The sequence below is a fragment of the Amphiprion ocellaris genome, chromosome 6 (assembly GCF_022539595.1).
Source record: "Amphiprion ocellaris isolate individual 3 ecotype Okinawa chromosome 6, ASM2253959v1, whole genome shotgun sequence".
In the NCBI taxonomy this organism is placed as follows: domain Eukaryota; kingdom Metazoa; phylum Chordata; class Actinopteri; family Pomacentridae; genus Amphiprion; species Amphiprion ocellaris.
Window position 1 is genome coordinate 21,464,347 of NC_072771.1, and position 27,986 is coordinate 21,492,332.

The 27,986-nt window shown below is 42.0% G+C and overlaps 1 protein-coding gene across 2 annotated transcripts in view; it reads left to right on the top strand.

Annotated features, from left to right (window-relative positions):
• kiaa0825 (KIAA0825 ortholog) overlaps positions 1-27,986 on the top strand; it is a 117,349-nt gene that overhangs the window by 27,660 nt on the left and 61,703 nt on the right. The window contains exons 10-22 of one of the 2 annotated variants that reach the window (XM_023273714.3): positions 2,916-3,193; positions 4,364-4,514; positions 6,667-6,857; positions 8,015-8,221; positions 8,537-8,647; positions 10,840-10,979; positions 13,745-13,924; positions 17,197-17,427; positions 17,517-17,821; positions 18,006-18,112; positions 20,467-20,611; positions 22,434-22,589; positions 24,109-24,203. In XM_023273714.3, coding sequence (XP_023129482.2) covers positions 2,916-3,193; positions 4,364-4,514; positions 6,667-6,857; positions 8,015-8,221; positions 8,537-8,647; positions 10,840-10,979; positions 13,745-13,924; positions 17,197-17,427; positions 17,517-17,821; positions 18,006-18,112; positions 20,467-20,611; positions 22,434-22,589; positions 24,109-24,203 — 2,297 coding nt within the window. Of the gene's footprint in view, positions 1-2,915; positions 3,194-4,363; positions 4,515-6,666; positions 6,858-8,014; positions 8,222-8,536; positions 8,648-10,839; positions 10,980-13,744; positions 13,925-17,196; positions 17,428-17,516; positions 17,822-18,005; positions 18,113-19,536; positions 20,447-20,466; positions 20,612-22,433; positions 22,590-24,108; positions 24,204-27,986 lie in introns of those variants that run through there. The other variant, XM_035949718.2, reaches the window with a different exon arrangement.

Below are 27,986 nucleotides of genomic sequence, written 5' to 3' on the forward strand. Positions count from 1 at the left end.
GAGGTGATGCAGACACCAGAGATTGACTTTTCTCAGGAGGTATACCAGTGTCTGATGTGAAACCAGGCTTAGTATCTTACTCTACAAAAGGATCTCCAGTGTTTGGGGCTGGACAGCCGCACACTTACTGACACGATGCTGCTTTTTCTTTAGCTTCTCTTCATTTTCTTTCCTGTTTTAATATTGCTGAAGAACTTTGCAGGGAGTTCCACTTGAAAATCCGTGAAACTTTCTCTTACTCACATTCCTCCATCCTCCTCTCAACTTTTCCGCTACTCACTACTCTCCTCTGCACTGCACACTATACAGACTCTTATCATTACTGCCTCACCTCTCTTCCCTCCTCCTCATCCTCCTTCTCTCCCCCCTTCCCCCCCTCCTCCTCCTCCGCCTCCCACTCTCCCCTCCTGTAGCCCTTTTACACTGACAGTATTTGTGGCTCTCACTGCTAACGAGTGTCAGAATTTGTCTGCGCTCAGGACCTGTACATCGTATTTATGTGTAGGTCAGTGCTTCAAAGATGAGAGCCTTTCAGCCCAAAGGTTATACATGCATGCATTTGCATTCAGTAGCACCGAGGCAGACAGACGTTCAAGACAAGACCGTAAGATATTATATATATATTTTTATCCACTGTCCTTTTTTGACACATGCCCTGGTGTTTGAGCAGAGAGCAAATTACTTTACAAGACGTAACCATGAAATATTGCCAGTTCAAAGGCATCACGATGAATCAATATGTCACACATTTATATTCATATGTTCATACCTCAGTCCTCACTTTTTTTTTCATGTGAACCCACTTCACTGTCTATATTACCATAAATATGCAGGCTGCAATGATACTGTTCATCCATCAGAGTACTTAGTGCACTTTTCTATTGACAGGTATATGGAAAAGCAAATAGTTTAATTCAACAGCTGGAATTCGCCCTCCTGTCAGAACCTTGGATTGAACCCTCCTTGTTTCACCAGACCGTTCTAACCTTGATGCCAGCTCTCTATTATAACAGCAGACATACCTTTTCTGTATTCAGACCTCAGTCAAGCCCTCACCTGTGTGTTCAGTTCTCTACTCGTCTGTCTACTCCACATTCTGCACACACAAACAGGCCTCCCTAGCACTTAAAAACTTTATACAATCTCTTTCACCTTGCTGCAATAGTCCTGGTGGGATTCTAGGCTTTGATCTTAGCTAGTTAAGGTTTCAGTCAGATTTCAACATGGACGCACGCATGTGGTTGTTTTTGTGTGAGTGTGCATGCGAGGATGACTATATCCCGAGTATGTGTGCGCTGGTGTAGCCTGTGTGCCAGTACTGTATGTGTTTGAGAGGCTTCTTCAGGTTCTCACCCTGGCAATGCTGTGCGTATGCCTCTGCTTTCCTTCTCTCAAAGCTAAGCTCCTAATGACTACACACAGTCAGTTATTGACTTAATTGTCCAAACAGCCATTGTTTCAAGGCCCCACTGGAAGCTTTTATGGACAAAACTGTGTAAAGAGATTGTAGGATTGTCAATTGTGTACGCACACCATAGCTCTGATGTGGCAGAATGTCGAACTTCCTAGTCAGCCCCTACAGTAAGTCCAGTAATAGTGCAACAGTAAAAGCCAGTAAAACATGCTGTGACTGATTGACTGATCGATTTAACTGGCATACAGTATTCAGACTTACATTTTCTTCCCTCAGTGTGACCTGGCTCGGTAGCTGCAGGGAATATGGGGAAATGTGCTTTGTTTTAAATTTTTTAAGGGTCCACTTGACTCATAACTCATGTATATACACAAATATAAATTTTGATTTGAACTCACACACATATGTGACTCCCTGACTTGTGCATGATCATCTTTCACTGTTTCCAGTGTGATGCCAAAAAGAAGCACATGAGGTAGTGGAGACAGCGGTCTCAAGGTGTGCGTGCATATGGTGTACAGCTTTTACAGAAATGGTGCTTTTTAAATTGTCTACAGATGCATATTAAACCACTATACTGTATGCAGTATAACACACAAAAGACACCCTCACATACGTTAATATTTTCTATTATCAACTTCAAACCGGTTCAAACTATAGCAAGTCTAGTGCCATACTTGTGAAATTGTAGCATATCAGGTTAGCCTTGTCTCAGCTGGGGTGATTAATACAATGCTATCATTATATTAATTTAAACAGTAAAGATTTCAGCTTTAGGTAAATACCAGTGAATACCCAGACTGTTTCTTTGTGTCTTTGCAAGCACACACACTTGACTATTTTAAAGTGCCTTGATCAGCCAGTCTTCCAGGCCCTGGAGAGGGAAAGGTGTAGGCAGCCTTGTCCCTGAAGGCCTCTCTCCAGGACAAATGTGGATAAGTCTTGCATATTGCTCTGGCAGTTTGTAGAATAAGCTGTAGTTCTTTTACATTGCTGGAGCAGCTCTCTCACCCTCTCTCCCAGTCTCACCTTTCTGTGACCTTTTCTTTTTCTTTCCTCACAGCCTATCTGACTACCCACCTCTCCCTATATGTACTGTAATACTTCTGCTTGAATGTGACTAACATGACGCATGCTGTTATAAAACTAGACCGATGTGGTGATCTATTCCTCAGAAGTAAAAGGTTACCAATTCTGCATGTTCAGCAGCAAAGTGTATGTCGAGGGCATGTCTTCAGACATCTGTAGTCTACATTTGCACTGATCAGTGTTTGCTTTTCAGCTGTAATGGCTTGCACAATGTTAGAGAAAAATGCACATGTAATGCTCAGCTCAGTCTTGGATCCTTGTCATTCCGATGACTCCTTGCAAATGTTCCATTATTTACATCTAATGAGGTCTCTTTCTGATGTTTTTTTTTTCTGTTTTTCATCTTACTGGCAGATTTTCCTTCTGTTATTGAGATCATCTTGTCTCATCTTTGCCGTCTCTCTTCCCTCAGTTCTGTGGAGCAATCATGACTGAACTGGATGCTTTACTACCATTGGCAGCAGCCTGCAGGGACAGCTCTCTCCTGGGTGTACGATCAAGCTTTGTAGAGGCATGTGGCAGAGCAGCGTTTGCCATGTTGGCCCGTTTGCAGGAGAGGGCCCTGGAGGTCCCATCTTCTGCACCCCTGAAGAACTTGCCTGCTCTGCTGTCCACTTGCATTTATGTGCACCAACGACTAGAGCACTACAATGCCAGGCTGAAGGATTCAAATACCACAGCAGCTAAAGTGTAAGAAAGAAATGTATGCATGTGAGCCCTTCACTGGGTAATAGGATTGTCAGAATGTAATAGTATATTGGCTGCCATGTGTTTACCAATATTCATATTTCACTGTATCTTAGTGTGCATATCCATTTGTCTATCCTTCGTCACAGATGGTGACTATAGAGGACATCATGCTGTGCCGAAATGGTCAGATATGGGAACAACTTCAGTAGAAACCAAATTTTGAAGGTTCTAAGTTCATAATAGGAATTTACCGATGTTGAGGAGTTTAGTTCAACATCTGAACCCTCTTGCAGATAATACATTCTTTTACTCTGCCCTTATGCTCAGCCTTGTTTCCATCATTCCCCTATTTTTCTCATTCATAACATTATACTATATGCAAACAATTGTACCACAGACTAATATGGTATAGCTCCACTTCCTCCAGCTATATTGTGTATATTGTCACAGGATTTTCGACTCCGGTTTGAACTATAAGAGAAATATTTATTAAACAAAAGATTGAAGCAGTAGATCAAAGCGATTCCTTCAAAAAGTGTGAAATAGAAAACAGAAGAAACAATTGAAAATATTTTGAATTTGAGATTAATAAGAGTTGATCAGGGAGCTTAGTTTTTTTTTTTAAGAGTGGAAATGATTGACAGGTGGTAATGACACCCATATTGTGTCTACATCTGGTGAGTTTTTATGCCCCCTAATACCCCCTTAACCTCTGCTCTCCGTAGATCCCCTCTAAAGGCATCCCAGGTGCCCTCTGTGCTCCAGTTGTCCCACCTCTGGCCCTTTGCGCCCCTCCACCTGCACTTGCACTGTGCCCCTTTCAATCATAAAGCACCCCCCTCCTCCATACCGTTCAGTCCCCCTGGTTTTAAGTCTCCTGTACCCCTGCCTTTCCTCTCTCTGGAAAGTATCAAGGCAGGCAGATTTAAAGGATATGAAATGTCACACTGAACTTTTAGAATAAATCAACTGTTCTTTCATCTGATCATTTCCCCTCATGTTTGTTTGATAGCTCCCTGAATATACAGTAATTAAATATTACAGGATTGTGCCCTCTTGAACTTTTGACCATTGCTGGATCATTCTTTTCTCCTAACATTCCTTGTGTGTTATAGATTATGTATTATATAGCATTACTGTTAAAGATTTGTTTCCTTCCTCTGTCCTTAGACCCCTGACCCTGCTGCCTATCCAGAAGTGCCAAGAGACAGTGGAGGCCTTGAAAGATCAGCTAACTGGCTACTGCATCCAGGTTTGCTCCACCTGCATTCTTCAGGACGCAGAAAGTCACCACTGGGCTGATCCCAAACCCTTCTATGAGGTAAAATGTCCTTACATACTATATACTCTGTTTGGCAATACCTTGAAATAAAATTAGCCATTCAATGATAAACTCTTCTCGAATTAAAAATATCTAGTTGTCATATGTCATTAGGGCCTGTTTCATTATCTTTTGTTTACCCATAAATAAATGAAAAATAGCACATTAAACAGCTCCAGCATTGTTGGGTGTTGATTTCACTGCTTTGCTCATTGTAAAAAGAGGAAATTCTAATGCCACGTGTCTTAGCAGGCTTGTTCTGTGGATTCTGAGGAACTCTAGGAATTATACTCTGGAGCTTTCCTGCTTCTTCTTTTCATTCCCACAATACACCTTTACCTCCCACTCTCCCTCTTCTAACTGAGCCTTCTACTCTGAGCTCCCTGAGAACATCTGTGGCTTCCATGTTGCCCTGGGGGCTCCAGGGATTCAGCTGTCTGAAGTCTGCAGTCTACACTGGGACTGTCTGGAAACAGCATAGGGCCCCTGGAACTCCCCTACCTTTATGCCCTTAAACCAATCTAAACCTCCCCTCTCTTTCATACTTTATCCCACTTTTGCCTTTTTTTCCCTTTGTTCCTCCCTCCTTCCCTGGGTCACTGGTGTCAGACAGGCCTGCTGTGAGCAGGTGTGTGCTTTTGTTCAACCAACGCTGTGTGCATCTGTACCAGTGAATGTATGGGTGTGCAGCATCATCTCAGGATGTGAGCTTCATTTGGTGTGTGTGTGTGTGTGTGTGTGTGTGTGTGTGTGTGTGTGTGTGTGTGTGTGTGTGTGTGTGTGTGTGTGTGTGTGTGTGTGTGTGTATCTAAATTTTTTTGATGTTTGTTGCATCTGTAGTTGTATGCATAGGCTTTCCATTCCCTGGATCCCAAACATGTGTCTTGGATCCTTCAGAGCTCAGTGCAGACAGACTCTTCTCCAACTTGCATTTTCTTTTTGTTATTTTAAATTGCTATTGACATATGAATTGCTATTCGCTGAAAAATGTTTTATATGCCCCAGAAAAATAGCAACATATGAGGCCAGTTAAGTTGAACAAAGCCAATTTTGAACATGACCTTAGCTGCCTTGCTTGTCAGGATTTTACTTTCAGAGCCGTTGGAGCCAAATTTTAATTTAATGAAAAAAAAAAACACTTCCAAATTTATTCCGTCCTCAGTTGCCCATCCCAGATTCAGTCCTCACTCTTGCCAGGCCATCATCTTTAATAGTAATTTGTTCATAGTTGACCTGGCTGGTAAAATAATGTTTGACTTGGACGAGCGCAAACAGACTTTTAGTTGGGGCTGCTTTTGGTTTGGATCCAGTGGATTCATCTCTGTCTGCGTTAGCTCGACTGAGTCCACAGGCAGAAAATGGTAACAGAATCCCAGACATGGGAGCTTGGCTTTGTTTTCCATCAATGATCGATGCATGAATTACAGGCTGCAGGGAGGAGAGCTAGGGAGAAGAATGGAAGAAGTAAAATACAAGATAGATGAAGTGAGGGGGGAGGAAAATGAGAATAGATTCATTGGCATAATGAGTTAAAAGTGTGAGGAAGTTGATGAGCTTTGGATGTGTCAGCATCACCGCCACACGCACCATCAGGTTACTGTTGGAGGTTAAACATGAGGAATTTGGAGGAAATACAGGTGATAAAAGAATACATCATTCTATACATTTTACAACAAAGATGCAGGATGCCAGGATAATAGTATCTTTCAGTCTTTCTTTCTTTGTCTGTCCTTCTTTCATCTCACTCTCACTTGTCTTTGCTGACTTTATTCAGAAAACTTCTGGATTTCTCCACTCCTCTCCTTCAGTCACTCTGTATGTGTGAGCCAGTATGTGCATGCAAGTGTGTGCCTGTTTTGATGTGATCTCCAGTTCAGGACTTTAAAGCAGTCTAAAGTCCCAGTGGGAGATGAAACCCAGGTGCAGAGTGCAGGTGGCATGACCACTGAGACATCCTGGTGTTGACAGACCTGCCTCTGTCTCTTTCTCCCTCTTTCTCATCCCTCAGGTTTTCCCTCTCACCCTCTCTTTCTCTCCCTCTATTTTTATCTCCTCTGTGATTTTGCTTCACTGTCAGTGTCCATATCGCAGCATATCTTCATCTGCAACCCTCCTCTCTCCCTCCCTTCCCATCTACCCCTTTCCTCCACAGGGCGAGCGCTGTTCCTTCTCCCTGCAGATGTGGTTCTACTTCCTGTGTGGGCTCCGTAGCGACCTGTGGGCGGTCCTTCCGGGAGACTTGGCCAAGGAGCTGCTTGGCCAGGTGCTGTCGGAGACTTTGCAGCTGCTGGTACGAAGATATGCCAGGGCCCGTGCTTCATACAAGAGACACCTGCAAATCAGGTATATTATCATGTATTGTAGTTATATAGATGTTAATATAAACGAGGCCACTAAAACACAATGTATCAAACACAGTCCTTCACTGCAATTTATGTTTATTGTTGATACATTGATTACTTAATGCCAGTTTTTGATATACGAAACTTCTGTAATGGTGTAATCAAGTACCTCGATTTCTAGCTGTTGACTTCACTGGATTAGCCAAAACAGGAAATCATTTCTTTCTGCATAATTTACAAAATCATGACATGCAGTGTACAAGTTTCATTATTACAATATGAATATAAATATACCTTCAAAGAGGATTTCATCCCTCTCACGTACTGTGGCTACAGACCAGACATGTAATGGGATGATAATTGAGAAAACAGTCTCACCACATGGCCCTTCAGTTTTTTTTGCTTTAAGGAGTTCTTGCTCATGCTGGTTTAAATGTTAAGGTCTGAGGGTGATGGTGGGGGTCTGATGGCGGAGTTCCGATCATAGTGTTTGCACATCATGGGTACACTCTCTATCCTCTTTGTTTTTCTTTCCCTAATAGCTAAGTGATGACAATAAATGAGTTAAACTGTGACACACAGTAAGAGGCAGAAATAGTGACGAAGATAAAGTGCAGAAGGCATGTGCCGTAACTCAGGATGTCGCCACAAAGCCTGGTTTATGTTGCTCGGAGATGTATGTATTTCTGGAGGAATAGTTGTAAAGTGTGAGGTTAGGCTAAACAGATGTCTTTTCAAATCTTCTCCAGGTCTTCTATGTGTATAGCACTCACTTGGGTACTCTTATGCTACTTCACCCCTCCTGTATCAGTCCATGCTCTTGTGTCTCTAATAATGATTTAGGCCATAGGGAAGCAAGGATGAGGAGATGAGAGATGATGAGCAGCGTTCCTAAACCAATTGAGAGAACAGATATATGGCTGTTTATGTAAAACTGATGGGTGGGTGTAACATAGAGGACTTTTATAGCGAAATCCAAACCCTGGCCACTTAACTTTCCAACAGTAAAATCACAAGGAGGTTCTGTTATCTGACTGCTTGTGGAATGAGGCCCCTACGTCATGATGTAACGGTAGATGATCTTTATGTGTTCTCCCCTCTTCACTTACATCTTTTGTGATTTTATCCCTTTTCTGCCTCCCTCGTCCTGTATTTAAGATGTGACATCACGGCGGTGTTGCTGTATGTGGACCATCTCATGTGGAGCGTGTGTGATAGTCCTGAGGCGTTGGTGCGCTCCAACCCTACTTCAGCCATTACCATAATAGGAGGTGGTTCCGACTGGCCTTATATAATCCACGGCCTGTGTGACCAACTCCTGACAGTCCTCATCATTGTAACAGCACCTGTATCTTTGCTGTATAGGTTGGTATTGCATGTGCATTATGTTTTTGTTATTTAACTTAATTTGTAGTAAAATGAAACCAATGGATACTAAAGTTTTTGTACTTTCCATTGAACACTCTTGAATAGAGACAGTCAAATAGCTACAGGTCCTAAATGACCATGACTTTAGCCCCACACTAAACTTGACAAAAGTGAACTGCCAACTATGAAAAAATGAAATGAAAGTGTACTATGAACACAGGAGGATGTACCTCTTTCTTTAAAAAAAATATTATTATTGCAAGCTGAAGACATGTTAATCAAAGCTACCATGTGCATTTTCGATTCCTCCAGGACATTTATGATTGATGCTGCAAAGGACTCGACACCACCACAGCCCAATAGCCCTGCTGTATACTGGCTCAATGCTATCAACCCTGACCTCTTCACAGAGCAGACCATACGGTATGTAAAACACACCCATCATACCATCTGTCACCTATCATTCAGCACGTACACATACAGTACACATGTTCACATGCAAATTCACATACACACACACTCTGGTATGCTAAGCTATCACACACATCCACCCACTGTATTGAGAACCATATGTGTGTGTGTGTGTGTGTGTGTGTGTGTGTGTGTGTGTGTGCATTACAGTATATAACCTGAAAGTCGAGCTCAAGCTGCAGTCACTGTTGTAATATAACGCAGAGGCAGGCTGAGGAAGAAAAAAAAAAATAGTCTACCGCTGCTGCCGACACTGAGTTTGTTTTATGTTGATGGTAGCTGATGGCTTTACTGTGACACTTTTAGGCAGAACAGAGACTCAGATGTAGAGAAATACTCGGGACACGAGGTAAAAGTCAAAAAGGCAAAGTCTTTCCTGGGAATCCAGGTGGTCACACACAGGTAATCAGTCCAAACCAAGCAAACAAGTCCATGCAGGGAGTAGGCAACTATCCAAAAACTAAAGAGTAAAACAGGGTCAAAAACCATGGAGACCTACGCTAGAAAGAAAACTGGGAGGTGATGAACAAAGACAATCTGGCAGAGGAACATGGAAAATGGGAGAATATGGAGTTGGCTGGAAGAAAAACCATGGGCATTTTGGGCCGGTGTAGATAATCAAGGAAGCGGGAGACACACACAAGGGCAGTGACTGAAACAACAGGACACGTGAGCATCAAAAAATTAAAGATAATACAGCAGACATTGATTGAAGGGATGTTACATTTACACATGAGGCATCCTCAAAAGCATACATGCCCGAACATACACAAGCATCCACATATCTATATGTACGTGTGTCCAGTTACTGTTGTGACCTCCACTGCACAGTCAATCACTCTCTCCCCTCACCCTCGTCTCCACCCTCCTCCCCTCTCATCTCCCTCACAGCCAGAGGTGATGTCATTGCGTGCTCATGGAGCACAAATCAAACTAACCCCCACTCCCTCGCTTCTAAGTATCGGAGAGCTGAAATTAGTTTATTTTTATGACCTCTTTATTTCGTTGCTTGCACCTCCTGCCTTCATGCACAAGATGCCGGGGGGCTGCTAGTGGCACATGGCCAGATCCACAGGTCCTTATCCAGGACCCAACCTCTGTGGCCAAATCTTTCCCCAGTCCATTAAAATAAAACCCATTGTTATGGTTATTAAATAAAACAATAATAAATTTGCAGAGAAAGTAAATAAATCACCCGGCATTCTAGGCTATAAAGCAAGCACCTGAAACTGTGTTTTCTGTGTTTGTCTATGTATATTCTCTGCATTTTTCTTCTTGCCTTTGCACCTATGTGTGTGTATGTATCTGTGTGTCTGCATCTGTGTGTCTTGTTTCTGTAAGCTGACCCTGTGCTGTAGCTGGGTAGATTTATCAGGGCAGTTAAAAGAGGATTTCTTCTGGATTTGCAGTCCCAGTGACATCATAAATTGTGCTGTCAGATTGAGGCATAGTTTTCCTCAGTCAAGCAGCAGGGTGCACCCTCTCTAGCCTTTTGGCTCAAATAGAATGGTTAATTTCTGGGCAGACACCCCCTGTGCTGCCTCCTGCCTCCTTGCTCTACAGACAAACTCTGTCCATTCCTTCCATTATATTTTATTGAGATGTATAAAGTAACATGCAGGCACACACATGTCAGCATGGTCTCACACATGCACACATAAATAACCACAAGCACGGGCTCTGAAGAGTACACACACGCAGGCTTACATTCACACACACCAAGGATACGGCTCATTAGCCACAGCTGGCTGCAGCCTCTTGGTTATACAAAAGATGCAGGAGGGGGGTACTGCTGTATATTCATGTATTTGGCTGTCTCCCAAATGTTAATTTGCTTTTAGCTGGCCAAGATTAGAGCTAATTCCTTCCTGGTGCCTTCACTCTCACTTACTTATAATAAGTGAGAGTGAAGGCATTTGGAGACTAAGCTTGAGTCAGGAGTGAGTGACACTGAAGGAAGTTACATTGTAGCTATTCCCCAACTGTTCCCTCCCAGACTGTCATCCAACATCCAAGACTTCTGTCTTTGTCTTTAACTTGTGAAGCTTTGTTGTCTCTTGCTAAATGGACTTCTATCTGTATGCTCACCTGACACTGCAGAACTGTCAACTTTGTTTTCCTTTTTTCCCCTCAATCTCTCTTAGAGATGGCCTTGTGGGCCAGGCAGCCTTGGCATGTCAGCTGAGGCTGCTGACCTCTGACCCAGGACACAATCCCAAGCTGCTACTGCGAATGCTGCTGTACAGAGACTGTCACCTGCCCAGAATTCTCCTGGAAAATTCTTGTGAGTCTGTTATTTTTTTTACTGTGCATGGATTGATTTGTGTTAATGGGTAAAAGCAGCAGTAGGAATGCATGTGTGTTGTGTATATGCTTAGCTGTCCATTTTTTAGGGTTAAAGTGCAGCCACTTTGTTTTATTCTTTAATAATTCATTTTATTTTTAGAATTCTAGACCCACAGAACAAATCCCACAGGGGACATGTGTGGGAAGTGTTTACCGATGTCTTAATTATGGTGCTCTAAGATCCTAAGCGAGTTATACAGACTTGAGATGAGCTCTATCTGTTTTATGAAGTTGTCATCAGCATCTTTGCCATCATCATCATTTTCATCTTGGTCATCATCATCACTAAATCAATAGAGCGCAGTAATAAACACTCAACAGGCCCAGGCAGAGCACACGCCTTGACCTTTAAAGATTTTCCCTTCCTTTCTCTTCCACACAGCAACAGTCTAACCTTTAAAGAGTGTTGTGCACTCGCACATTAATTCACATTATAGCGACCTCATTAATAACAACTCTCACTGTCTTGTTCTCTCGCTCGGTCTGAGTCTGACTCAAAGGCTCTGCAATGCTTTTCCCCGCACGCTGCCGTAAATCAACGTTAGAAGCGCTGACTCTCACGTGTTATCACGGTGACGGGGTAATTAACCAGGAAGCAGACAGACAGAAGGAACAGATTGACTGAATGCCTACACTCCCGGAAGCCTCTGCACTTCCCACTACATGTATATTCTGGGGCGTGTCTTGGTGCTCTGTTAATAAAAATTCTAGTGTAATTTACTCATGAATAAGTAGCTCAATGAATCACTCTGGACTCTATCTAGCTCTATCTAGCCAATTAAATTTAGTTCATTGTGTTTTTTAAATTTTGTTGCTGTTGGAACAGTCGGACGATTTTGTTTTAAAGTATGGCACATTGTTTTTTCTAATACACTAACTTTATTTTACCACTTTCTCAATATTGTTGTACTTCCTGGCACTTTTTTAAAGCCTCTATATCTGCCTTATCAAAGCACACTAACTTTTTACAAAGCTAGATGGCCACTTAAATGGCCTTTGCGTTGTCCGATTGTTTGAAAATGTGCCTCCTCCCCATCTATAGTATCATTTTTCGCGTTTACACAGCTTACCCTAAATTAGAAGGCAAACTACTTCTGGTGCACACACACACTACAACACACACAGCCTTTTCATTATCTTCAGCATGTCTGCTTCCAATTACAGAGGTTTGCAGAGAGGGCCCCTGTGACTGGTTGACTGGTTGTCCGGAAGATAAACAGGTGTATATATTGGCTATGCATCAAGGTTGGATAAGCTTAGAGACAGAGAGGGAGGAAAATAGAAAAAGCAACTGAGAAATCTGCGTAGAAACAAAAACACATTGGACTTATTTTGTGGTGCAGGACTTAATGGAAACTCCACAGAGATGTGCCAATGCACTGACATCTGTTTTTCTGAAGTCATCTGCTGCTCCATAATGGGATCATTATTAAAAGGCACCTAGTTAACCTGCCATGCTCTACACCACCCCAAGTGGAAATTAATGTTAGTCACCCCTGTTTCCTTGGACCATTGCAGTCACAGTAGTGATATCTGGAACACTCACTCCTTAAGGACCAATTACCAGACAGGCAGCGAACAAGATGCCGGCATAATCCACATACAATAATGCTGCCTAATAGACTGATTATAGGTTAGGCTGGTTGACACTTTTGAGTGTGCATGTTAGATGTGTGATTGTGAATGAAAAGGAGCGCGAGAGACGCCGAGGGAGACTTTGAGACATGGAGATAGAGGAAATCAGTTCTCATACAGACCTTGAGTGGTATCAGTGGTTCCTACCTGAATGTTATTAAGGTGGCTGATATTACTGTCACCGTAATGCAGCAGCTAATTTAGCCCTGTCATTTTAAAATAGTCCAGCATTAGTCAGAAGGAAGCCAGGCTGCCCTCCATCACAGCGCCCCCTCATTGACTGCTGCGTTGCATTCACTCTCCTATTCAAATAGCTGTCATCTCCCACACAGCAGACTGACAGACCGCTGGATGTCTGCCACCTCTGGAGCAATGGGCCTTTCCTCAGCAACCCCTGTCAACTTAACACACACTCACATACACACACTTGTAAGCATACAAAACACATACAGTATATAGACATCCATATGGGTTGTACACACACACATACACACACCTCCATTCTCAGCCCTGTGCTCAGACAGCAACCCCCACAAGGACACCCTGTCAAAACCTCTTCCTTTTCACTTCCTGTCTCCATGTACTGTGGATCCCACAGCCAGGGGCTTTGAAATCTGTTTCTTTCTCTGCTTTTTTTTGTCTGTTTTTTTTCCCTCCATCTAACACAGATGTGGATTTTCCTTCCCCTTCTATTCCACAACGCCTTTTGTTCAGCCTTTCTGTTAACATGTGTCAGGTTGGGCAGCCTTGACATTTTCCAACGTGTTTTTGTTGGCGGAAATCAAGATGCTGTTTCATAGGATAGGGTTTTACATCTTTCTCTACCTACTCCACAAGGTTAATATTTTCTGAATTCTAATTCAAAAAACAGTCAAATTTTGCACTGACCTACACACCACTGAGTGCGTATGAGTCAGCCTTTTCATCTCTTTGTGCATCCATTTGTTTGTGATTGTGTCAAAGGCTCCAGATTGTCAGATTTCATAAATGCATTGACATTTTGAATATCCACACATTTATGTGTATTGTTCGCAGAAGTGTCTCACCAGACTGACTCTGATTTTTCAGATTTTTGCCAGGAGAGCAGCCTAGAAGTGTCGACAGAGAATTGCAAGGCAGGAGATGACTTCATAGTTGCATTGTTCAACCTTTTCTCCTGCCTCAATAATGTTCCCAAGGCCTTGACTCAGGCCATTCAACCATACCTGGAGAGGGTACACATATGGGAACACCTCTACACACTAGCAGGTAAAGTAGCAACCAGCTGCTGTATAGTGCTGTGGTTCAAGGGTCATTATCGCTTCCCGGCATCACATTGACGTAGAGATGCAGTAGATATACAATGTATTACTTAAAGCTTTAGTGCTGTTGTGTATTGTAGCAATGTGTAACCTTGCAGTGTCACAAGCATTGTATGCTTGGAAATACATTGCTGTAATCACAGTTCAATTTTTAAATTAATAGAAAATATACATGTTTGTTGCAGGAAAGAAACTACAATATAATTTATATACTTCCATTCCTCATTAGCTCAATTTATTTAATTTATAGGCCATTATACCGTACCATATATAGATGGTATAATAGAAAATAAAGTGATGATTAAGCCACTGCCTTTGTCAGTTCATGGAAATATTGATGGTGAGACACATTTGTTCCTTGCTTGGGTAACAAAAAATAATGTAGGTTACCTATTTGGACATTTGACCACATTTTCTCACTGATTAACAAAATGTTGTAAGAAAATGTGATAGATATATTTCTATATACAAAAGCGAACCTGCGCACAAAGAATATCTCACTTTTATTTTCTCTAAAGGCCAGTATTGACATTTCTTACACATGAACTAAAGCATAGCTATAAGATTCTGTTACACAGACTGCAATTATTCCCCAACTCTTTCTGCCTCTTTCTGGTGCAAGCTTTAATACAGCGCTTAATCAGAACTCCTGTGGAGTATGGAGCTCTTTTTAGTGGTGATTCTTATATCCAGGGTGAGTTGTAATTATTGTAGCATAAATTAGGGTGATTGGAGAAGAGCATTTGGATGGAGACAGGCAAGGGAGGGGTCGACAGAGGAAATGAACGGAAGAGAGAGAGAGAGTGTGTGCCAGAGAGAAATTCTCAATGTCATCCAATCATCATTTATCCTCACAGGGTAATTAGTTTAATTATTGGACTGTTCCAAATCTTTGTATTATAATTTTGGTTACAGGATACCCCCAGTGCCCCCATTTCTATTTAAACTGTTCACTGAGTTAACTTTCATAGATTACGTTGAGAGTTTCAGTATTTCTCCACTTACACTGATGTTTCATCACACTGTAGCAGGTTGTTTCAGATCAATACACTAGTCAATACAGTAGCAGGTGGTATAAAGTCTGAGAATCAAGTGACTTTGAAAAATAGGTCTAGGTCTCACCTGCCACAGAGCGCTTCTCTTTCGAAAAGCTTTATCGTTTTCTGTTCTACTCTCCTCTTTCTCTGTGGCTCTGGGGTCACACATTTGTTAGGCATCCCTTAAGATTCCATTGCTGCCACAATACTATTTCTCTCTTTTGTAGCCTTTGGTTTTACAGCCGGAGCTGTAGGAAGTTTATGGGTGCCATACAACTTCATGCTCTGCTATCAATACGAGCAGGATATGAAAGGGCAGAGTGATGAAAGACCAAGTGCACCTGGAGAAGGTAGTAAGATTCCTACCATCAGGCCACCTGGGTTTGATCGAGAACATGTGAATTTAACTTAGTTTATTTGCCTTTAGTGCAGATATTTCAAGAGCATACCTTTGCGCTATATGGATTCACAAGTTATTCGTGCCTTTGTATTTTTTTATTTATTTTTTTACTAATTTCTGACATAGACTGACTGACTACGTTGACTGCAGCTAGTTTGAAAAGTCTAGAGCACAATAACCATGACATGAAATGTAACCTAATCTAACATTGTAGCAGCCATGTTTCATTTTTGTGCCAATACAATGGCATGTGTGGGTCATTAACAAGTTTATAGTGCAAACCGTTTATGCTTTAGAATTCCGGTAAAATAGTATTTCCATAGAATAGTACTGAAAGCTCCTACATATTTTTATTATACATTGAGAGACCTCTTTGTGTTGCATGCATGTTAAGTTAAGAAAAACAGGGATTTTTACAGCAGAAACACGTCTGCTTATTAAATATAGCAGGACATAAATTCCTTTATCAACTGATTTCTATTCATTCTCTAAAGAAAAGTCATTCTGTCTGTTGGTGGAGTCAAAAAATTCCAAAACATGTTACAAGCCATGCTTCATTCTGAGATACTAGAAGCTGTAAAAATTCTCCTATCATCTATCTGAGTTTAATTCTACTGTAAAAGCAGATATTTCCCATGTCAAAACTATAATACCAAGTGAGTCAATTTAGTACTGGTATTTATACAGTGTTATCTGTGTTTCTTCTTTGTATTAATCATTCTTTATATATATAATTTTATTAGGACATTGCATCATATTAAAAGCCCCCTCAGGTGAAAATTATATGTTAGCATGTCCATGTGGTATTTTTTTTTTTTTATATATAAGCTGGAAGACATATCATGAGCAAAATAAGCAGTTGACACCATGGCTGAGCATTTCCAACTTGAAACTGTTATGTATTGATGACATATAACAAGCCCAAGAACTCAATCCTGTCTAATTTCAGGGTGGGGCTTTCCGTGTCTTTATTCTTCTTCAAAATGAATTTCTGGGTCTTACATGTATGATTGAATTAGTCCAAAATACACCTTGCTATTCTGAAGCAAAGACTAATTTTACAGTGTTTATGCAAAGTCATGGGTGAGCAGGTGTGCTCAAGCTGCATCGAGAGAGAGGAGTGAATGGAGAGAGAAGCAGGAATTATATAGATCAGTGCATCCTGCAGGAAACAACAGTATACAGTTACCTGAAAGTGATTTTAAAGCAGTAAAGGATTGTTTTTATAGCAAACTTTTAAATATGTAACTTTGATACCCAGAGATGAGTTTTTAGGGGCTTAATCAACAGCCATATAGGGACTTCAACAGATCATCTGAAATTACAAACATGTGCAGTATTGTATTTGCTCTGACACAAGATAGAATATTATAGAGAATCACAGTGGAGGATAGAACAGATTAAGGTAAAATTAGAATAGAGTTAAAAAGAAAAATATAAAGCAGCAGTCGTCCTTCCTCTTCCCTCCGAGTTGGTCCACTTTTTAACACAGTGAGGTAATGTCTCACCACCTTAGCAGTATACAGCCTAAAATGTTCAACATCTTGGAGAATTTAAGTATGATTCCACCACCGAAGCACTGTTCAATGTAAACTGATAGGAAAATTCAATAGGTGCAATAAGCCTGCAGACACCCTATCAAAGTATGTGCAGATACATTACCGCCTGACGTAGATTTTTTTTCTCTTGCATTTTTCAAATATGATAAAATTCTTGAGGTCTTATGTCCTAAATTTGAGTACCACTTTTTTACTTGCTGCCTTTATTTGCCACTTTGGTCAGACACAACACAGGGAGTCCCTGTAGTGATCAGCTGTGTCCGAACGATAGTCGCCAAGTCTACCAACAGCCTCCTGGTACATCTGGTCTCAATGGTGTTGGGCTGGCAGGCCACAGAGGAGCCCAGTGGATCCTTGTTCAAGCGCAATGTGCCTGAAAGTGTCCGGTCTAAAATACCGAAGGACTGGAACTACACACCACTGGATCCAAGGAGAAAGGATCTGGGCAATAAGAGTATGTACAGGCTGGGTGTCACATTTTCAAGACTATTTCCAAGAAATTTAAGGTTTCTTCCTAAAACTAACATTTCTTTCTCCTTCCAGCCATCATATCCTTAGCAATTCAAGCATTGTCCTTCATTTTCACCAACCTGCCCGTGGCCGTAGCATCCTTGCCTCTCTCCATCCGCTTCCTCTTCCAAGTAGCAGAGAAGTACCTCTCCCAGCATGCCCGGCAGCTGCGCTCAGTGGGCCCATTGCTCTGGGCCCTGCTGGGCTGCCTGATCCAGGGCCTGGAGGACCCAGACACACTAGAACAGATGAGTGGTGTGGCTCTGGATCGCGGGGCAAAGGACCGTTTATCCTTACTGGCAGAGTGCCTACAGGCTGCCATGGGCATTCAGCAAAAGGTAAAAGCTGTGATTTATTTTACAACAATATCAGTAATAATAAGTTAGACTTTTGTTTACAAATTATTGCCATTTAAGGCAGAGCTTTGTGCCAGTCATACTAGTCTGTTATGGTATGTACACGTACATGTTCATCCGTATCCTTTCAATATATTGATCCTTGATTTGATGTGTGTCATGACAGGGTGTTCCCAAACCCACAGTGCACAAAGTATTACAGGCCCTGGAGGAAAAAAGGCCCAAGTGGATCAATTTGCAGCTGCAGAAAGCTCGCAAACTCTGCTCAGACAGGTGAGAGGTCAACTGTGGGGATTTAGCAAGAGGTCAAGGTCAGAATGGTTCAGACAGTAGTTTATTTTATTCATTCTGTGCATTCAGAAAAGGGCTATTTGTTCATTATACACCATTAATCCCAGTTGTGAATTCATGTAAACCTTCAATAAAAAAAGAGTAATCATGTTATTGAGAGCATTTTTACAGTAAAAGCACATTTTTATAAAATCAGTTTCCCAATATATGCATTCTGTGATTTATCAATAATAAGATGGCCGATGAGGGCTGATAGTTTGATGAAGGAGGAGGTTAAAACTGATCAAACTGACTGATGGTGTATTTAGCTATTTGACGTTTAAAATAGATACTGAATAAAACACTGAAAAAATGCAACTTAGATAGGCCATTTTAATTGAGCATTCAAATTTTGATGTATCGTATCATCAAGATCATTTTTCTTTGAAAAGCTCCATAAGTGAAATCAATGAATCTCACATGTGTTTGTTGTGGTAAATGATGGGCATGTCGTCTGAGTGGACTGCAGGCTGGAGTGATGGGAAAACAGCTTTCATTTTGGGCTGATCTGTGACCTTTGGCTTTGCATTTTGTAGCTCGTTCCCAGAAATGGTGTCTCTGGTCGCTCACTTCATCATAACAAACTCTGGATGCATCCATCCTCATAAAAAAGGTGATTCAGTGGCGTAACAATTTTTTAAAATATGAAATAAATAAAAACACTGAGTGGATTATGGCCAGTTCTAGGAAATGCTGTCTGTTACCGTGACAGGAAGAGAGCATGAGGGGGTGGGAGAAAAAAGAGAGGAGACGGGGCGGTGGAGGGGTGGTGAGGGGTGGAGTGGAAAAGTGAAAGAAGAGTGATTATGTATCACCTGTCGGAGGCATTCAGTGGGATCATTACTATTCATTAAACTAACCTTCACAGGGAAGTGACGCCTGGCTTGTAAACAATCAGAATACAGTGTCAGAAAGAGGGAGAGAGGGAGAGAGAGAGAGAGCGAGTCATGGATTTAATAACTCCAAAAACAACTGGCACTTCTCTCATTGGCATCTCACACACACACATATACAGAGTAAACCCCTTTTCAAAGAACATTTGCCCCTTGTTCAAGCCCTCCTCTGTTCCTTCATCCCACTTTCCCTCTTTCCTTTCCCAACTGTAACCCCCCTCGCCACAGCACCCACCTTGTCTTTGCAAAGTAATTTGTAGAGGAGAAGATTATTGTTCTCCATCATGGTGACCCTGGCTGGGCTGACGGGATGCATACACAGATGAAGATGAATGCAGTTATTCCTTGGCGGAGGTCTGCCTCTTTCAGGGCACATTGGCCCTAATGACATGATTGATAGGCTGTCCCAAATCCGGAGGGGCCCTCATTAATCACCCCACTGACTGAATCCAATCATCTGCTTCACCTGCACAGTGATGGACAGGAAAGGATACAGCGCAGGTGCTGACACGGATGCACAGCCACCATCGCCGACAACACCACCGCCAGGCCGGCAGGCAAAAGAATGAGGCGATGTATATGGACGAGACGGGACTCCTCTTCTTTTGCCACTCTCAATGTCAAACAGCCAATGGCTGGCTGACAGGAGACACAGTTTCTGCCACCTTATAATTACAAAGGGAAGGATAGAGAGAGAGAGAGAGAAAGAGAGAGGGAACAATGACAGGAAGTGTATGTGAAGGAGAAGATTTGATGGACGGTGGTGTGATATCCATCCATACAGGAAGGGCAGGAAAATGATGCGGGCGCCTGCCAGGGTTGGCGACTGTACATGCATGAGGACCTTGACATACAATTACACACACAGGCTGTAGATGCTCAAAAACACACACACACCAATCACTTTGGTGCAGCAGAATCCTTTGGTAAAAATGTCCAATGTATCTCATGAATTGTAATGAAAACAGTGAGAATTATTTTGTTACTGGGCCCTTAATAATTTGTTTGTATTTCTCGCTCATTTTCACCCAGCCTTGACTGGACTGTGTGGTTTTCAGATATTGCAGTAGAATGTCATTTCTTTCCTCACCAAAAATTACATTTTAAGTTCATTTGCCCTCTGGAGTGAAGGATTTGTCTAGAATTTTTTTTAAAAAGCATCTTTGTTTGTTAACTCAGGAGTCATGATTCTGTTAATTTTCTGGTATATAGCAAATTCCAAATTTCAGGCCAAATTCCTCTCTAGACTAGAAAATATTTCCTCTACCCAGAGGTGGAATTTACATGTGAGCTGACACTCTCCCTGTTCCTGTTTCTTCTCCTCTCTGTTTTCCCCGCTTTGTGTTTTGTCTTTGTGTTTTCTCTCCCATCTTCTCCTCTTCCCCATCTCTGATTCTCTCTCAGAGTATTTGAGCAAGGAAGGGAGAGAGGAGTTGCTGCGGCTGAACTGACTGAGCAGAAAATAGGCCTGATGCTGCTGGAGGTCTGCCACAAAGCAGGTGGCAGCAACTACCTGAGGCAGATCTATCACATCATCCAAGGCAATGAGGTAGGGAAGCACTCGCTCTCCCCAGCAATTAGGTGGCTGCTGGCCTGAGGCCGCAGGCTGTTCAGGAGGGGGAGACAGAGGGAAGAGAGCTGCTGCTTGTGTGCAGCCTGCTTGTTCTGATCTTCTGTTGTTCAGGTGACCTCAAGGGTGCAAACCTACAGTGATTTTTCTGTGTTATACACTCACCACATGTAGAGGAGAGGGAGCCACATGGAGTTACCAGATTCAGTATCAAACTCTTTGGAGGAGAGAAGAGTGAGGAGAGTGAGAAAGAGCAGTCAATATTTCTTGAAACTCAAGTGGAAGTTGTTCTTTTAAGCTGACATCACTTCAAAAGTTTGAAAAAAAAAAGTACCTATTCTGTAGAAAATGCACACATTAATTTGAGTTAATGTATCATAGAGACAGAGAGAGGAAGAAGGCGAGAGAGAAAGTTTAGTGGTATTTTCCCACAGTACACAGTTGGTAAAACAAGTGCTTTAAAGGTTTCATAGACTCTTAGAAATTAAATGCAAAAGCACCTACAAGTAGTTATGTTTAGCAGTTCAGGAGGCTCCATAACAAGTAGGAGAGTTCACATTTCTTTTATAGTGGAAATCAAACTGAAACATCCTCCTCCTAATTATACAATATATTTATGCATGACAAGACATACGCTATTCAATACACTCATAATGTTAATCACAAGATATGATTGAAAATAGTTAATCTACTATTAACAAAGTCCACTGAAGGATTAAGAATAACAATGTGTTAGACCATTTCTCTTTATATTTTGACTTCCCGACCCTTTTGACAGCCAGCCTTATGCCTGTCAATTACTAGTGTGGACATAAATCTTGAAAAACAATCATATCTTCCAGGAAAGCTACATAATTTAATCAAAAGACTGGACACTGTCATTTATAGAAAATCACTCAACCACGGCTGAATAGTGTCTTTGTTGGGAACTGCTGTCAGCACAGTTTTGGCACTTTACTGAGAAAGATGCTACATTTAGGATCAACCATATACACCATTTGCTCTTGATGTAATCCAAAAACAGCTATTACTCTGCATAGCAATTTGATAGAGTGTGAATGGGATTCCCAAGAATGGTCTCAGTTCCTCTCCTGGCAGCTCTAGCATCTGTACCCAGTCAAGGTCAAGGCAAGAGCATGCAGGTCAGGGACAGACTGGGCTGGTGTTGAGGTGGAGGGAGAGGAGGTTCAGAGGCCACGTCAAGCTGACGGATGGGAATATAGTGGATTCACACCAGGATGCCCATGTACGCCTGAGCACACACATGAAGACGTACTGTACATAGACGCATTACTTTATACTCTTGCAGTACACCTGTACTACGTAACCAGAGCAAAGGTTGCAGAAATAGCATTAGAAAGTGTACAGGTGGTCTGAAAACCTCCTTCTTTCCATCTACACATAATATCTCGTTTCACTCTGTGCAGCCATAACTGTACTTCTAAACACCTCTGATTAATTTCTACTTTAATCAGGCTGATCAATTAGGGAAAATGTGACTGAAGATCATTATTCCCTATGTGCTTGTCTGGTAATAAGGCAGTATAAGTATCTGCACTTAAGGAAGTTGTGCTTTCAGGGGGTCAGTCAAACTGGGCATTAGAAGAAATGTTCATCGTCATTATTAATGTTTCAGATATCAGTATGCTGACTATCAGACAGTATGCTCTGTCCTTTGAATGTGAATATTGTAAGTTTACTTGTACACAACTTTCATCACACAGTATCTCTTGTCAGTCTTACCAGTCTTGTCTGTCTCCTGTGTTCCTTTCTCCCCTTACATCTCCCCTACATCATACAGGAACTACTGATGTCTAAACTGAGTGTAAACACAGACTTGCCAAATGATCCTCCTCACTTGGTAAACTTTGACCTTGGCTCTCACAGTCATGTTGATGCTGCCTGCTTCAACCCTCTGCACCAGTTTGACCATATTGGCAAGAAGAAGCTGGATCAGGTTAGTCAAGCCGTGTTACGGTATAATCATAGTTTATTCAGGTAGTAAAAAATGTATTTATTCTTATTTCAGCTCCATGAAATGTCTTTGATATTCTAGCAATTGTTCAAGTAAGCTTCTTCAATTTTTTTTATGACTTTGTGCTGTGTAGGTGTACTTGTGACATGCAGAGTGTCATTTTAACTTTAACCAAGGCCAGAGGCTTAATGTTGAAGGTTAGGAGCGGTTTGAGTCTCTAGTGAACTGGATACTGTGGCTGTCTCTGAAGCTGTCAGGTCTTTCTGGGGCTTGGCTTTCCTATTCCCAGTAGGTTGCTGCCTTTTCCAAGTAGGAGTTAGGCTGGCAAGAAGAAAAGAACGCTGAAAAGGTGAAAAGCTGAAAGAAGTTTTCTTTTTCATAAAGAAATGAGTAATGTTAAAGGAGAATGCAGGCTTGAAGTGCACTTCTTTGGGGCTTTGAACCATTTACCCTCTTATCCCAAACTTATCCCCAGGAGTGCCACCATGATGTTCATTTAATTGTAGATTTTCTTTTCTCTATAAAGGGGTTAAGTCTAGCTGCAGGTAGCTGAGGTTCACTATGAGAATAGTCAACTTCCCCCCTTTTTTCCCTCCTACTATCAAGGGAAATACTGTTGACATCACACAAAGCAATAAACAAAGGTATTTCCTCAAGATATGCTTGTGTGTCTTTCTACTTTAAAAAAAAAATGGATCACATGTATTTATACATTTGTGATCCCTTACAATGTTGCAGTGTTGTCGCTATTGTTTTTCAAGAACAGACACATTTTAATCCTAAGACTTGGACTGTTTTCGGCTTATCACAGGAGGCTGCATAGCTTTGCATAGAAACACCCTATTAAGAGAATGATTAAAATGCCTTCTCTGCTTCAGGTGCCTGTGTTGTTTGTCAAATAAAATGGAGGGAGGAGGGAAAAAAAGTTACATCCATCAATCACCTATGAGGAAGAAGCAGAGGGGGATTGGATGGATTGATGGAACGAGTGGAGTTCTCCTCCTTTTGTCAATAAAACTCAGCCTGGAGTTAAGAGTGACATTTTTGCAATCAAAGCAATCAGATTTTTATTTGCTTTCCCAATATGGTGATAGTGCCAAGTGTGTTTGTCCATGTGTGCGCATATGTGTGTGTTTAAGAAAAAGAGAGGGAGTGTAAAACATGGAGAGGGAGAAAAGGAGGGGTGGGGGGGTGGTTGGCGGGGTGCCACTGAAGATGGAAAGAAAAAAAGGCATAGCAAGAAGAGTAACGACTCCCTCCAAAAATTGATTTATCTTTCTATAAATGATGGCTACATCCCCCCAAATGGATTTATAAATTAATTGCTGTCTTATTGGAATAAAAACCTTCTTGTGCGGACATGATTGATCGCCTGATGTCGGTGGCCTGTGCTGGAGACCCCCCTCCTCCTTTGTTAGTGGGTCCCAGCTGGAGCGGTAATGCACTGATGGTATTAACCCTGATTAATAACTAACAATACGCTATCCTCATACATCAACAGAGTGCCGTGGTCGACTGGGCATGGGACTGGCCGAGGCTGCTGCCAGCCTATCAGGGCATGAGTCAGGTCACCTTCAAAAGTCTGCTGGCCAACAGGTAAAATATTTCACTTGTTACATATACGCATGTGTCTTTTGGTGTTTCGATTTTGGACTCTTTTGTGAAATGAAAGCTTCCAAACTCAGTGGTGTCAAATAATTCTTTGTCAGTGGTTTAAACTTCAGTTTTGTCCATTGTGGTTTCTATCATGAAGGCTGAGCTGTTGAAAGAACTCTTTGGAAAGAAGATATTGGAGTGTTATAGTGTGCAGTGTGTGTTTAATCATGAAATCCTGTCTTTAGCATGTGTAATTGAGTTACGCCTGTCCACTGGGTACTTTTGAGACCCTCAGACTGATGCAGAAGTAGTTGAAGATGGATAAAGACTTGCCGGGTCAGATCGTGGAGTCACCTGAAGTTTTTTTTTTTTTTTTTTTGCCCAAGTCCACCACTCTTGTCCCATCCTCCCCTCATCCGGCCGCCCCCCCCCCCCCTCCCCCCCCCCGTTCTGCTCTGCAACAGGCATAAATATTTATGCAGGTATGTGACACATATTAGATTGCAATACTTCAGGCTGTTCCCTGTTCTCCATTCACAGCTGTCACGCTGCCAGCTATCAGGGAGCTATGGGGCTACTGCACCTTGTCTCCACGCCTACGCCCAATCCATTCTAAATCACTGCCATTGTAACACGCACACACCTTTCTAACAAAGGGCAAGCTCTGCATCTGCCAAGGACACGGGCCTAATAAGGGTGAAGTACGCAGCTCTGTGCTGTGCTGTGACGAGCTTTGTCGCCGTCATGCCTCTGCCCCCCCCCTCCCTCCTTCCCACACCCACATACACATACTCCATTCTGCCTCCCCTTATGTGCTGCTTTGTTGCATGTTAAAACAGATACTGTCATTGCTTGACTGAGCCAAATTAGTGTTTGGGCATTCATGAACAGAAATTGAATGAAGCGGATATGAAGTCAGATAGGAAGAGACAGAGGGAGATTGGACTTTCTGTTTGAGATTGTGAGTGATGTGGAGAGAGAGAGTAGTCAATTCTGACATGGCACCAAAAAAGTATCAGGACGGATGGAAGTGGGAGTGGGAGGGGGTAAAGGTTATATAATTCACCCTAATCTCACAGTATCAAAGTGTCTGAGATTCTGTCATTTGCCTCATTAGCCTCTCTTTGTTGGGCCAGAGGAGCAGATTTCATGGAGGATTTGGAGAATGGCTTTGGTTCTGCCTGAGTCACTCGCACAGAGCAGGAAGTTAGTTTCATGGCTGGCGACGCGTAAGCTGTCAAAGTTTTCCTCAGATTCATCTCTGACTCAAAAATATCTCTCTAGCTATAGAAGGCCAGTCGCGGGATAAGCACACCGATGTCTGATCCAGTGATCCATTTGTTAGTGCAGATAAGAATAACGCTTTCTGCATAACCACAGGCTGAAGTGCCCTCAGCTCTTTTCACATAGGCTTCACAACAATTACTCTTTTACTGCCTCCAGTTTCTAGACAAACAACTGCATTGTATATCTCACACACTTGATGGTATTACTAGTAATGCCCCCCCCCCCATACTCTACAAAAACACCTATCACTGTGACCTTGTGATGAGCTGCATTTTCTATCTTATAAGTTTCAGTCTCCTTGAATGACTTCCCTTTCCTGTACACACGCAATATTTTTTTTTTTCTTTTTATCCCTGCTCCCCGGACTGTGTGAGTTAGCAGTGTGGCCCACTGGCCTCCTATATATTGTTATAGTGGCAGGACAGTTATTGTGCCCAGGGTTTATATCACATTCTAATGGAGCAAGGCTATGAGTTAAGGGCGGTAGGCTTTTAAACCAGGGCTGTTAAATCACTGTTCAGATGACTTCATTAGCAGAGCAGGACACATGCTGGGACACTTGTGCCTGCACACACACACTCTCACACACACATATACATACACTTTCACCCTGCTACCTTGACGGTGTAACGTCGCAGCCCGACAGGAGGGAGAGTGGATTTATACAGGTGTGTGTGTCCTTCTTTGTCACCTGTCACTTCAGCTCCCACAGCATGATGGCTCATCCATCATCTGCAGATTGAGCTTTTCAGCAGAAACCAGACTGATTAATACTGCCGTAAGACCCCCAGGGTTGACTGGCTGACTGGCTGACCTGGCTTCCTGGCGGCCTGGTGGTTTGAGTGGGTAGATGGATGACTTGTGTGTGTGCTAACTTTTTAGCCAGGTTTTTTTGCCAGCTAAAAAGTGACTGGCTTTGTGAGGTGCCTTTTGATTGGTATGAGAGATGTAAGAAGTAGCGATTAGTGGAAAAGTTTGCTGGATTAATGATAGGCTAAATTATATTTTACTGATATGGCTGAGAGGCTGGCCAACCTGTTGGTTGTTGGTCTGCTTTGATGAATGACAGGTCTCAGAATGGATTACTGCTTGCTTGGGTGATGAACTGACTGACTGAGAGGAAAACTGGATGACAGTTTGCTGGCACTCCCAGCCTAGTTTTATCTACATTACCAAGTCCTAAGTTGAATTTGCAGCTATATGTACTGTCTTTTATTCCTTTTCTATAAAGATTTTTTTCAATAACCTTTTTACTTTTTGTTTTCTATTTCCTTACTTTTAACGCATTCCTTTTCCTAACGCCACCTTTTTCACCTCTGTCAATACTTAAATCATGCCACGTAGCTTATGTGATAGATATTTCTGTGAAGCTGACTTATGAAAGAAGTATACAATAGGAATACCACATCATATATGATTCAAAAATCAAAGTCCATGGGCAGACCTCAACAGGTCTACAGTGTATTTCAGATTTATATCAACCATCCGGCTGTTCATTGACTCACTTCTTTTATCACAGGCCTTTAGCTGTTGTAAAGCAAAGTTCCTTGAAATGCCAAAATTCTTAATATATACTTGACATTTCCCCTTTAACTAATTGCACACAATAGGTTGGTGTTAATTTCCATGATCTACTGATTTGAAATGTGCCCACATTGCCTCTGTCTTTGACTTCAAGTTATGAGCCACACTTTGTTGTAGAGGCATGGAGTTAAAGTATTAAGTGATTCAGATGAAACTGAATAGTTTCTCTTCAGCTAGTGATCTACAAATTGATAGCGCATCTGCTTTGTCCTTGGTTACCCCTTGAAATTCTCTTTAGTGAACACTTGTAACTCTGTCTCAGCATACTTTTGTACAAAACAGTCAAAAGCAACTTAACACCTTTGTAGGTTGAAATTAATGGCAGCAGTGCTGACCCTTCTCTTTCTCCTCTAACTGTGATTGTGTTACAAGGCCTTTATGTGCTGTAGTCTTTTATGTCATTTTTCTTTTCCATCCAAGAAAAATAAAACAAATGTTTGAAAAAGTGTGGAGTACTGCCACAGATGAAAGTCACGTTTTAAGTGTCATCTGCCAAGGTGACTTTTTGATACCATTTCCTTGTGCCTGTGTGTCAGGGAAGGTCCTCTGACCTGGCTGATAAGGGGTAGCCAAGTATGAGAGATGAAGCTTCATGTGTCACAGGGCGTTCTTCCACTCCATCATAAGGGCCTAATATCAACCAAGGACATTCATGCTCTGATCTGCTGGTTCTACTCCTCCAGATAACCTTACTTGCATGTAACCTGCGTGTAACAACATGAAGACTTTACACTTTGACTCGCAGTAAATTTTAAGCTAGATATGCTGTGACTTCTGCTATTTTCACAGCTGTTTTTCTGAGCAAGCACTCATTCCCATGATTTTATTACGCACACATTGACAGTAAAAAGAGCACTAGTAGCATTGACCCATAGATTTGGTAGCTTAATATGGTAAGCTACAATGTAACTA